We start from the raw sequence: 14,012 nt of genomic DNA, 5'->3' as shown, positions 1-14,012 counted from the left end.
CTCTGTCAATAACAAAGAGTATACCAGTGCCCCCTATGATTAAGTTAACATTCAAGCACACAAAAAAAAAGAATTTTAGTTATTAGAACATGGGTATTACTACCTTATTTTGCAACTTTGGAATTGAAGAAAATCAAAATTGTGGAATACATATTCGACAGAAGGGAAATAGTGAAATCAATTTAATAGCAGCAGAAATAAACTAGCGTCCTGAAACATGAAAATAAATTGGTTCAAAGAATACAAAATATAAACTAGTTGATAGAGAACATTTTATTTATTGAAGAAGGGGTTAAAATATGTTACACATCTTATAGACACTTAGACCTTTTTATAAAAGAAATTTTAAAAAATTAAAACAAGTTTTTTTTATTACCTGGTGTGTAACACTAGTTTTGTTTTTTATAGAGCAGGTTATAAATATCTGAATAAAGTAACACACTAGATAAGATATATTAATGTTAGATAAAGCTTCTAGAAGTTATCATGTTAAAATATAGTACTGATTAATAACAACCAATGCTTTAAAAATCCACATTTCTAAGAAATAATGATAAAAATTTCTATTGCAGTAATTATTTGTAAATATTAATATTTACAAATAATGATAAAAATTTCTATTGCAGTAATTATTTGTAAATATTAATATTTTATTGTATCAACCTTTATAATTTTACCATTTTAATCTCTGATAACTTCAAACTAGAAAATAAATATTTTAATTGAACCTAACAAATCAATTATGCAGAAATAAAATATGTGTGTTCTTTTTCAAGTTTTCACGATTTTTATTCATAAAATTGCCCTTGATGGAACAAGGCAGTGCCTATGATATGGGTGGCACAAATAAAAATTTTATATCATAAATTCAGAAAAACATACACATTTTTCTTTAACAAAATATTTACATCAAATATCTACCCAACTAAATATTAATTTAATTGTAACAGGAAACACACAAACATTTATTTTGGCCTTATACTCAGAAGACTAACTATTAAATAAAGTTGAAGAATACAAAGAATGACAAGAACATGCATCATCTCCCAAATGTCTCGAAGAATGTATTAACTATGTTAAATATATATAGTGTCATTTAAACAACTCTAACAAATATTCAAACTAACGAAATAAAATCATAATCAACAAACAAAACAATGAAAACAGAATAACTTTTGTGTTATAACACCTTATATTCCCCAAACTGAAAAGCACAGTATGTTTCACTACCATACATTTCATTGCTGAGAGCAGTTATGCCAAATCCAGTAAACATTGATTTCCTACAAATTCATGTCATTTTACATAGCCTATCAAAAGTGTACAATCAGGGCTTATTAGAATAATATCAATTATGCTTACTGAGTGTAGAAAGATGAATAATTCACTTAACCAACATGCTTTCTCCCTTTTAAGCATCAGCTATATATCAATCACCAAAGCTTTCATGTTATACAGTACCTCTTCCTTCTCTTTTATTTGCAACTGTGTCTTTTATTTCTAACTTAACAGTCCCATCAAAACCAACCACCTATAGAGATGCTACCCCCTTAACTTAACATCTAACACCCTCCGTAATCTTAAGTTACTAAATACTACTTTGCACATCACAATTTTACCTGTCAACACTACATGCTAATAGACATTTTTCAAATTAAATTTCAAATTTTGAGCAAAGGGAAGTAACTCTGCAACCCGACAGACTGGTTGACTGTCTGAATGGAACAATAGACAACAGAAGACTTCAAATTCAAATATTTTGACTTATTGTAGCTGTGGTAAGTACTTGGATACTTTTAAATAATTTATTTCAAACCATTTAGCTACTTACCAAAGTGTAAGTAGTTAAAGTTTCAACAGTTAAAATCTTTCCCCAAACAGGTCTCACTAACCACTTCTAATATTCCATTACTTTACATGTTAAAAAAGTAATTTTCAAAGTTTCACTGTGAATTCCCAAGACAAATGACACCTTAAAGATGCATACCTATGGCAGTTTGGAAAATAAGTCTTTCAAAATCATTGTGCTAATGGTACGATGATCGTAGAAAGTCTTCACAAAATTTATTTAAATAAATAATACTGAAAATCCACATTTATACCTTTTCTGCTAACTGACAGCATGGAGGCAAATTACTCACACATGTAAACAATATTCATACACTTTGGTAGTAATTTGGAAATATGATTTTCAGCTTTATTGTAACTACTTTTGATCAGAATAAATACAAATAATGCACTAACAATGCATGGATCTAAGTTCTGTGTGTTTTTTTGTGCTACATAGTGGGGGTGGTTGGTCATTTGACCCAGAAGTGGTTATTGAGACATGAGGTTGTTGTGTGTTGGTGGGTTCTGTCCCTTTAAAAAAAACTTGCTAAAATGGCTTGCTTGACTATTGAAACAACAACTGATAGTTTTTAAACCAAAGGAGAATTTTTAACTGTTCCAATTCAAATACATGGAAGATAAGCCTCAAAAGCATGGTCTTCCAATTATCACTGAAGGGTGGCTGATATAAGTTTTTAACCACTGCAAACACAATCATACTAATATTTCACTTCACTTCTCTCTTTCAAGTAAATACCAATCTTCTTCTGTAACGTTCAACTTTAACCTTTAGGTAATTCATGCAATAAGGTTTGATTCTTTAAGCATTTTTTTATTCCCACCGACTACTCCCAGCAATATTGTGCCCTGTACATAATTTTGGCTACTGGTTTCCTTGACAACAGTAAACTATATACCTCATTATCATCAGTAAAGAGTAGGTCAGCTTGACTTCGATCCTTCAAGACATAAGGAGACAACATATATAGCAAAGAAAAATCAGCAATACAGCTTAATCCATTCATATCATCATTGAAAAATAGTTTACATGAAGAAAAAAATCAGTCTGTCCCAGAACTTAACATACCCTATTCTTATTACTTGATTAATTGCATTGTATCAAGCATAATTTTGAATTAAGTTTCACTAATATGATTCACATTTACCTTAACAGACGTCTCAATAACAGATTTGTTGAAATGATTTAAACACCACTTTAGCATGAAACAAATAAGACCGATTCTTAAAGATGCCTACCAAAATACCAAAAGATTTTCAAATTTTAAAAAAAAAATGTTTCATCAAAAAAAATTAAAAAATTATGTCAAGGCTGTACAAGAATATTGAGAGCATTATTTATCAAGTCAATAGCGATGAATGACTTTTCACTGAATATCGTGTGGCCAAGTCGTCAAAAATAGAATCTGCTAAAAATGTGAATCTATCTTTTTTACATTTTCAGTTTATACATGCATTAGAAAATTTTTTTATCAATGAAATTAAATTAAAGCACATACAATGATTCTGTTCAGGGGATAGACTTAGTCCTCTCTTGATTAATTGACAACCATCTTATGAACTGACTTGTATGATGTGAAAGTACTTTAATTCATGGATACCATATTTTATGGATTAGGAACAGATTATTAAATCGGTGTCTGATAGAAAGTTTAAACCTTTTCCTCCATTGTAGGTTAATTACCTTAGGAAGTTCATCAGGAGATTGTCATACAATCGAGGGAAAAGCAAATCTATTCCCTGAACATCATCACTGCATGCGCTATAAGTAACCACTGAAATTCACTTTCTAAAAAGTTTCAGTGTAAAAACAACCAGATAGTTCACTCAAGCATTTCATACAATTCATGAACTATTGGGCTATTTAGATATTTCGTGAATCATTTTTAATAGTTGACTTTCACAATTCATTATCCTTCAATTTTTCACTACTTTCACTAACAATATGGTTGTAAATATTAAAATAGCCGAAGACAAGACTATATAATTTTCATAATTTTTAAATGCGGTAAATTTGACTTTTAAAATGAACACAGCATTACAAATTGTCAAATTGTCAGCCCTTCAACACTTTATTTATAAACAAGGCACATGTGACCATGATTTTAATGTAGGTAAGTTAATTCTAATACATAGTTACTACATTTTACCCTTAAACAGTAAACTATTTATATTATGCACAAGATATAAAGTTAGTTAATACTAAGATCTACCATATTCATCTTTAATCATTATAACATTCTAATGTAAGTTTTTCATACATGTACATACAATGAAAAAAGAAGAACATGCTTATAGAATAATATGATGCAAGAAGAAAGCTGCCATCATTATTTTTTCAATTGTATATATAAACATTGTTTTAACCTACTGTGTTGTGTTGACATATCAAAATACATGAACATGTATGACATGGGAAATACATAAAGTTGCAGACCTTGTTGTGCTAGGTATACCCCCACTCATATAGGAAGTTGATACTGGACAGCAACCAAAATTGCTTACAATGTATGGCCCATCTATATAAAGCCTCACCCCAAATTTGAATTCGATCCATCCACTGGGAGCCGAGATTTTTGTTATCAAAATTTTCTCAATCATTCCATAAAATGAAAAATGGCAAAGTCCCATGAAACATGAAGTTGATTTCAGACAAAACCCAAAATAGCTTGCAATGTATGCCCCATCAACAACAAATCTGAAATCAATTCATCCAGAGGGGGCTGAGATAATTGTGATGGAATTTGAATGGACAGAATAACAGATGGAATGACAGACAGGCAACAAGATTTTTTACTGAAGAGAAACGCCATGCATTTAATCTAATGCTACTCTTGAAAATTGCAAATTTTCTTATGCAAAAACAATGAATACACAGTACCAGTAGATAGGTAGTGTATGTAATAACAATTTAAAAAACTTCAATGGATTCACAGTAACAATAAAAATTACAAAGGCAAAAACAGGGGGAGGAAAGAAAGGCCAGGCAATACATGTTCATCATTCGGTTAGAACTTTACCTTTAACATCTGTAATCTTTGATTTTCTTCATCTAAAATTTTCTTTTTCTCTTCTTCAGAAATATTAATAGAACTGTTTCCTGATATGGCATTCACTGCAGAGGTAAAACCAGCTGGTCTAGATGAAATAAAAAACTAGTCTTGCTATCAACTAAGTTATACATCCACTCTTGGATGGTTACAGAAACATGGTATGTGACTATGTGAGAAAAAAATATATTTCAACCATCAAATTCAATTAAGTACCCATCCATACAAATTCAGACACTTCCAAGTGTTGAGGTGATTCAGGGTGCAGAAAAACCCACTGAACAAATGATGCTGTTTTAGTCTACATACACCTTTTTTTTCTTCATGTAAACATGTCCAGATCTGTATTTTTTAGAAAACAATGCACTGATTTAACAGTGAAACACCTAGAAACAAGAACTGGACAAAGATGTAAAGCTGACAAGGAAAACATGGGGACAACTTGAGCTGACAGCAAAGAACAGGCAGTGCTGGAGGGCACTCATTGCTGGTCTATGCTCCAGGAGGAGCGAACAGCCAAAGTAAAGTAAGTAATGTTACTGTCTATTTCAACAGAAAATTTTTCAAATTGCCAGCATTGCACTAACAGATTACAATTCTGATACATGGCATTACTTACTTGGCACTAACACCTTTCTTGCCCTCTAATGACGCTAAATGCTGTTCAAGTGCATCCAAAAGACTAGATGGTGCCTGCAAAAGAATTAGGTATTTACAGAAAAATCTGAACCTGAAATGGGTCAATTCAACAGAGTAAATAAATGAAACTGATTTTAAGCTACAGACTGACATTCAAAGCTAAACAGAACTTAGGCAGATTGTTGCAATAACACCTGTCATACAATCTCAAAAAAGTAAAATCTAAGATTATGTCTCTCTCCGTTAAAGATCTAACAATCAACTATCGTGCTTTGACTTAATTTTTTTTTCAAAATATGGTCATGATACGACCTTGGTTAATGTGGCAATGATATTTTCAAGTAAAATCATAAATAAGATCTTGTGAGGAGTGGGGCATAATAGAAGTTTTTAATTTTAATTGGATTGACTGTCATAGACAACAGTATGAAAACCATGGCAACAACAAATGAATAAAATGGGTTATACCTAATACAAGTATGATGAAGAAATACAAAATAAGAACAGATACTGAGTAGCTCTTTTATGTTTTTGTTTTGTATATCCTAACTTAGTTCTTTAATAAGAGAATCCTATACTTACGGATAACAGGAGTAATCTGCATCCTACATTTAATTTTGATGTTATATACAAATTCTAACAGGTATTTATTGTTCTATAGTGTCCTGATCAATAATTTGAAAAATAATTGTAATATAGTTTTATTGAAAATATGTTCATAGGAGAAAAGTAAAAAGATTTGAACATTATATTTCAACTTGTGTTCATCATAACATATCAGTTATATAGGTGCACACCATGTACCCATTACATTGTCACAAAAACAACATCAAATTACAAATTCATGCAATGCAAAAAGCATACAAAGAAAGAAAAGTAATAATAAAATACATGAAAAGAAATATGCACATCAGAAAAAATGCCAAAGCATGCTGTACAAACTGTTTTTCTAAAAGTGGCATATAAAATAAGGTTTTCAAAACATGACACAAGCTTAATGAACAACATTTAAAATTAAAAAAAATACAATCTTGTGTTAGTAGTGTTGTGATTCGTGATTCACAACTCCCCCAGGCCACCTTATATATCTCTGATGTTGTCTCTTCAAAAATAGTTTTACAAAATGAGAATGAAAACTCCAAAACATAGTAATCACTATGAATACAGCAGTCTTAATAAGGCCGTCAAAAAAAAATCCTATATTCTCATCCAGCATTTTTCAAAATTAGGGCGGGCAGGTGAATTTTATTTGTCATCAATTTAAGTGAAAAATGCTGTCAATTCGAAAGAAATTGACCTAAACTGGGAAACATTTTCTAAGAGGGTGAAAAAATTGGGAAGGGATGAAAATCTAGGATATTTTGGCCTAATGAAAAAATTGAAATATTATGTGTAACATCAATAAAATGTTATAGGGTGTGATTAATCTTTCTGGTCAGGGAGACAACATCAAACGATTACATTTGATTATAAAGTCAGTTTTGCAGAATGGTTAGTTCTTTATTCTTAGATTTTGGGAACAAATGAGGATGAAAATAGATACAGCCTTGAAGTTAGAGAAAGACTGTATTCCTTTCAAGGCAAATTTTCACACCCTCTATTAACTCCAGATTTAGTCTTCTAAATATCTGATCAATTGATAAAGAATATGATTATGGTTATAATATGACTGGTCACTAGTATTAGCTTTAAAGCTCCCCTAATAACTGAAAGGTAATAGGGTTCTATTTACTACATTTAACTCTACAACTAATCAAATGAACAAAAGTTACTAGGAATTTAGTTAAAATTAGTTTATTTTGGGATTTTATGACTTTTTGTCACAGGCTTACAGCTTAAACTGTCATTAGTATTGTATTATCAGCATTAATTAGATTTCTTTTTATTTATCTGACAGATATTTTCCTGTCCCATCAATATGAAAGGGATCAAGAAAATAACTGCACAAGACATAGAAATCTAATGTGTTTATTTAATTTTGTATAGTAGAAATTAAATCAACAATAAACTTCTATTTCTAATAAATAATTATTTGACTGAAAACTTTAAAAAATTGTGATTAGTAAAATAATACATTGATTTTACGTAAAAATATATGATTGAATACCCATACTCTCCTTCAGGGCCACTCTACCTATTCATACTATTTTTAGCATCATATCCCAGGGTTCCAATAGGTGGTTGTCAGGTCAAGGACTCTCATTATTAACCTATGATTATTAAAATTTCAATCACCTGGGTCCCAGACCTTCAATTCTTGTGTCACTCTAATGAGGATTTTTGATTTTCATTATGAGGACCATTGATTCAGTACTCAGAAAATATGGGAGAGTAAAGTTGATTGTAAATATTGACGTCACAACAGAAAATAGCACTGTGACGTCATAACTTACAATAAATACTACACTTGTCAGTCAATGATTCTGCTAGGTTTCCCCTTCTCAATTTAGTGAGTTTGCTTGCAACATAACAATACACAGAATTACATTTCAATGCTATACTTTACTTGTGACTTACAGAATTACAATTGTTCTTCAGGCCCTATGGACAGAAATAAAATATCCATGCTATAATATAGTTAAGGCAGTGAAGCTCTGGTTTTCATAACAGCTGGGGAGATTTATTGGTATAAGGCCCTGAAAACTAAAATGTGGACCAGAAAAATTATGAGAAAAAAAAATTCATTTAATAGTCTTGAACTGAACTCGGTAAGTAAAAAGAATATGAAGAAAAAGATCAACAATTTTTTTGGAACACATTTAAAATTCTTGCTGAAACAGTACATGTGATCCTAAAATAAGACTTAAATTAACTTGTTACTAATTTCTCCAATTTTCTATGACAGTAACAATATTTATATTATAATAAGGTTTCATGTGCATAAACATTCTGCCAATGTGCAGAATACTATAATTTAAGCAACTGCAACCAATGAAAACCAAAGCTGTGACAGCATATACCTTATTCCCACATGATATACACAGTAACAATTAAAACATGTAGCCATGAGAAGAAAATCGATATATATAAACAGGTATTATTGCAACATTCAGGCATACACAAAATATACATCAACAAGAATAGCACATCTAGACAACTATGTTACAACACCTCAGAAAAAAAAGTTCAAGGTATATAATATCAATATCTACACATATTTTTTTTAAGTAAAGAATTTATATCATATATACAGAATTGTTGTCATTTTTGTATAAAAAATAGGGTTTTGATTTGGTCTATGTTTTAAGGAGAGTTACGAGTTTCTAATTCTCCTTCTAGCTCTTATTTATACATTAATGACTATTATTTAAAAAAATCCAAATAATGTTATAGTAAAAAGCTAACACACTTGTCCAGTTTCCACATACAAAACTACTATTTTATTTTTTTTTTATTGAATTAATTAAATTATGTACACTATAAAACTTATTCTGGTGTAATTAACCATATGTATTATGTATTTACACAGCAATAACAGTTTTACAATCTAGTAGATTACAAGTGAGTAATATTAAAAGCCTGGACCTGGCACCACAATACTCAAGAACTAACTTGTCTGAGAGTTAAGAACTTATCAAAGAAAAGTTTTTTGCAATGTAAATAAGTTGAGAAACTTTGACAGGAGTTACCATGGTTGTAAAAGTATATTTGAAGACTAAAGATTATGTACAAGTTTTGTGGCGCCCAGGCCTGGGTGCCAGAAATTATATACGGAAGCCTACTAAGAGAGCCCTTGCCTTCAGAACTGTCTAATTCATAGAGCTGTAGCTACTCTGATCAATTTACCTTATCAGGTCTTGACTAATAATATATAAAAAACTTGTTCATGATATTTCACTACAAACATCAAAAGGCAAAAATGTATATGTGGGTCATATCAAAAACCCTACCTTTCCAACAAAAATTAACTGGCACCTTCATGATTTGATGTATTGTTTTTACAGCAAGTAAAATGGTTAAATTCATGGAATAGAGTAGACATTTCCTTTACATCATGACCATTACCTGATGAACTGTCACAGGTGATTAACTGGACAATTGAGAAGATTTTTTCTATCAGACATAGATTCAGATACAGTGATCTCCCCAGAGCCACATAGCAATACATCACCCTATTGCTATATTTTTTTCCCGAAATGATATCAAACAAGATGCTCCCAGGAGCCTGAATGGCCCACCTAGTAATTTTTCACCATTCAAGGACAATAACTCTTACAAGGATTTGTCTGACACCTTTAATCCCTGGAGAATTTTTAGGCCTTACAATAAGGATCACTTCAGCAACTGAAAGAATTTGGCTAAACCTAAAGGCTTTGGAGATAAATTAGGGAAAAATTACAGTCTGACCCCTATGTTCTATTTTTAGTAATGCCAGCCATGCTTTCCGACGAATCAAAAATCACCACATCAGTTCTATGCAGGATACCCCAAGAAACATTCATACCAAGTTTGGTTTCAATTGGTCAAGTAGTGTCTGAGGAGATTTTTGAAAGAAATAACATTAAAAATGGCAAAAGAAACGGGCCGTAACTTCAACATGGCTTAACAGATTAGAATGAAAATTTGACTACAGATAGATCTCATCATGCTGAACACTATGACCCCTATGTCATAATTTAGCTAAACTAATGGTTTTGGAGATATATGTGAAAAACTATTGTCTGACCCCTAGGTTTTATTTTTAGTAATGTGGCCATGTTTTTTTGACAGATCAAAATTCCCCATGACAGTTCTATGTAGGATACCCTAAAAAACATTCATACCAAGTTTGGTTCCAATTGCTCAAGTAGTCTCAGAGCGGAAGAGTTTTGAAAGAAATAACATTAATAATAGCAAAAATTGTTGAAAAAGGGCAATAACTCCAACATGGCTTAACAGATTAAAGCCAAAATTTGACCAGAGATCGATCTCATCATGCTTAACACTTTTACCCATTTCAGAATTTAGCTAAACCTAACAGTTTAGGAGATGTATGTGAAAAACTACTGTCTGACCCCTATGTTCTATTTTAGTAACGGCGCCCATGTTTTTCAATGAATAAAAAATCCCCACATCAGTTCTATGCAGGATACCCCAAGGAACATTTATACCAAGATGGTTCTAATTTGTCAAGTAGTTTCAGAGGAAAAGAGTTTTGTATAATTGTTAACGATGAAGACGGACGCCAAGTGATGGCAATAGATAACATGGCCTTTGGCCAGGTGAGCTAAAAAGAACGTCCCATAAGGTCCCATACAAATGCAAGGCTGTAATTTTTAGATAAAAGATGCTACATTGAAATTCAGATGTAACCAGGATGCTGTCTGTAAATCTTTGGGAGAGTGCTGAGATATCTATGTAATAATATAGTTTATATCTCCTTGTCAATTGTCTAGTTGAATATACATGATATTTTATGAAATAATGGTCATTCAGTCAATTGAAGACCAACTTTATCTCCTGAAGTTAACTGTTTTACTTACTGTAAGACATATTTTTTTTTAAATTTGGTAGCAAGCCCTTTTCTAAACTCTCTGGATTCATATACAAAATATATTAATAATGGCTGTTTCTATATCAAAGTTTCCATACTTAAATCTATGGAATCTCATTCCCAGAAAATCAATAAAGCTCAATATTAAATATAGTTCAAGAGATATCAAAAACATATACATATTTTTACCCTTTTAAAAGTAACAGTTCTCAAATATTATTTAACACACAAAGCAAATATCATTAGAATTTTCTATATCAAAAGGAAGGAATTCACCACATACATATTTTTGATGTAGTACTTCTCTTATCTAGTTTTTATTATGATATGTCATGATGAACACATAGCATAATTGTTAAGCAACAAACCTTGGCTAAATCTGGGATGTCTCCTTTGTCTATTCCAACATTCTGAAAAGAAACATAAAACATTTTTATAAAAACTGACAAATATTCTATAATGTTAGTATTTTCAATTAAAGCATAATATGCATAAATAATTTGGAAAAAAGCAGTACAAATAATGTGGGTCTAAATGAAATTTTAATTCCTTTGCCTTTCCATATTTCACAATATGTGGATGATTATGAGCTCAATTTCAACATGTTACCTGTACTGAATATAACAATTTGAAACCTCCCACTTCTGATATCAGAGCTAGTGTTTTTGCTAATTCAAACCAAATATTAAAAAGGAATAACTACTTCAGAAACTTAATTATCCTGAAATTCTCCAGATCAGAACCAACATGATCACCCAACCAGGTGAAATAGGCCCGAAATTTTCTTGCCAATATAAACCCTCAATGTGTTGTTCTACACTCACATTATACATTCTACACACACACACACACATACTATATATGTACTGTACATAAAGTGTATACAATGATAACATAAATTCTCTACTGAACTAAATACTTCAATCAGAATGTGTTGCCACAAATTTTAATACTTGAGTATGATGCTGATAAACAATGATTTCAAACTTTAACTACAGGTTCATCTAAGAATCATGCGAGTAAAAAATAAGGTGAAAAGTTGGAAATTTTTGTCATTTTTCTAAACAACCTTAAAGCTACTTCTAGATCATATTAATAATAAACATAAAGTTGGACATGTTGTCGTACTAGGCATACCCCCACTTGGACAAGAACCAAAATCACCAACAACAGTATGTCCCATCTATATGCCGATGAACTGAGATGAACAAGGTGATTTTCATGTACCACACACTCTTTGAAGGGTATAAAAATGGAAATAAAAGTTGTATCTAAGATTGGGAAAGTAATGAATCAAGTCACATCATATAATTGAATTCATTAATGAAATATTTTCTGCTATTTCTTCAAAAATACATCACTACTTTTCTACACTTCTCCCACCCCCTATTTCTTAAAACATAAGGGATATACTTGATGTATTTACATTATAAAAAAAAATGACAAAAAATATGGATTTATCACCATCTGCCAGAATCTTATTTGAACCTGTACTTAAACACTGAACTAAGCAGATTAACTCAAAGTAACAACAACAGTGTAGGTATACCTCTGATTTTATTCCGCGAGACTAAAAAAATTACAAGTCTAGTATTTCAAAGATCTATAGTGCAATTTTTCAATTAGCAAGACAAACCTTAGAAACGGTCTTCTTTTGCAACCCTAAACGGTCTTCTTTTGCAACCCTATTTAGTTCAGATTCTTTTTCATTCTAAGGCGAAAGACACCAGTAAACTTTTAGGTAGGACAAATTCAATTGGGTAGGTAGCCAAGAAGGAAATGAGCACTTTTTTTTAATTTGATCTGAAAGCTTCTGATTTAGTATCCATTAATTGTACCAGTTATTGGAAAATAATAGCATTTCATGCACATGACAAAAATATTTACTTGACACTTATGGGAGGGAACAGGAGCAATAAATAGTGAGGATTTCACTGAACCATTTTTTTAATGGGTATGAATGACAGTGGTATAAAAAATAAAAACTTAACTATAATTTCTAAAGCAATGAATAAATAATGAACATTAAATGAAAATCATAGCATATCTACATACTGTTACTGTTTGCCTTATCCTACAAATTTACTTTTCACTACTAGTGTAAAATATTAAGCAAAATATTGGAGGGTAATTAAAGCCTCTCAAATGTAATTTACCAATTCCTCGAGATGCTATTTAGTCATCTTCAAGATTTTTTTTCCATTTTTCGGTGTATTTTGTTTTAGACACTTCTGCTAGTGTCCTTAATATATAATGCGGTGTTATAGGTTTTTTTTTCTCAAAATTTTAGGTTTACATGGGAAAACTCCAAATGAAGATTAACATTCCCATACTTGAAGTTTGCTTTATATTTGCCAAAGGGAAAGTGGGGCATAATAATCAACTTTCCCACACAAAAACTGCACTTGTCCTGGGTGACGGGAAAATGGAATACTTGAACACTGTAATGGTCCTTAAGGAGGTAGACTTAGGGTAAGGGACACAACTTTTACAAATCATTGGAACGTTTGCATTTACCATTTTACATCAATCTCATGTAAGCATCAAATTAACTTGCTCCGATATCTTTCAGTTTCAAATGAAAGCTTGAAAGACATTAATGAAATTGATTGTGATACAAACATATCACTGATTTCAAGAGTTATGTCCCATACCCTAGGTCTACCTCCTTAATTGGAAGTCCGAATACTTGTCATCATGAGGAATAAAAACATTACCTCAGCTACTTTAAGGAATTCTCCTACTTTGTCCATTCGTACCAGGAATCTTTTGTAGCATTCTAATCCATCTTTGCACTGCTTCTTATTCATATCAAAATATTTTTCTACAAGAAGTTGTACAACATATGCATATAAGATGAACTAATTTTTTTCAAGAGAGAGAGATTATCAATCATTTTTTTTCCATTATGCATTAAAAACTGACATCTATTTATCAATGAAACTTTTTCCTGTTTATAAGGTTAGAGTAAGTATTTGTGCTGTTGAATACAAAATCTTACC

General features: G+C 31.1%; 1 protein-coding gene across 14 annotated transcripts in view; it reads right to left on the bottom strand.

Annotated features, from left to right (window-relative positions):
• LOC148614102 (phosphatidylinositol-binding clathrin assembly protein-like) overlaps positions 1–14,012 on the bottom strand; it is a 43,653-nt gene that overhangs the window by 14,632 nt on the left and 15,009 nt on the right. For 6 of the 14 annotated variants that reach the window (XM_088587944.1, XM_088587945.1, XM_088587948.1 and 3 more), the window contains exons 8-14: positions 13,728–13,834; positions 11,379–11,420; positions 9,324–9,338; positions 8,055–8,078; positions 5,518–5,591; positions 4,869–4,986; positions 2,748–2,789 (exon numbers count right to left, since the gene is read on the bottom strand). In XM_088587944.1, the coding sequence (XP_088444070.1) occupies positions 2,748–2,789; positions 4,869–4,986; positions 5,518–5,591; positions 8,055–8,078; positions 9,324–9,338; positions 11,379–11,420; positions 13,728–13,834 (422 nt within the window). The remainder of the gene's footprint in view (positions 1–2,747; positions 2,790–4,868; positions 4,987–5,517; positions 5,592–8,054; positions 8,079–9,323; positions 9,339–11,378; positions 11,421–13,727; positions 13,835–14,012) is intronic. The other 8 variants (XM_088587950.1, XM_088587955.1, XM_088587958.1 and 5 more) reach the window with 6 other exon arrangements.

Source organism: Perna viridis, chromosome 6 (genome assembly GCF_037379345.1).
Source record: "Perna viridis isolate PV_CMFRI_1.1 ecotype Kerala chromosome 6, ASM3737934v1, whole genome shotgun sequence".
NCBI lineage: Eukaryota > Metazoa > Mollusca > Bivalvia > Mytilida > Mytilidae > Perna > Perna viridis.
Note: the sequence above shows the minus strand (reverse complement) of the source record. Positions and strands in the feature narration are given on the sequence as shown.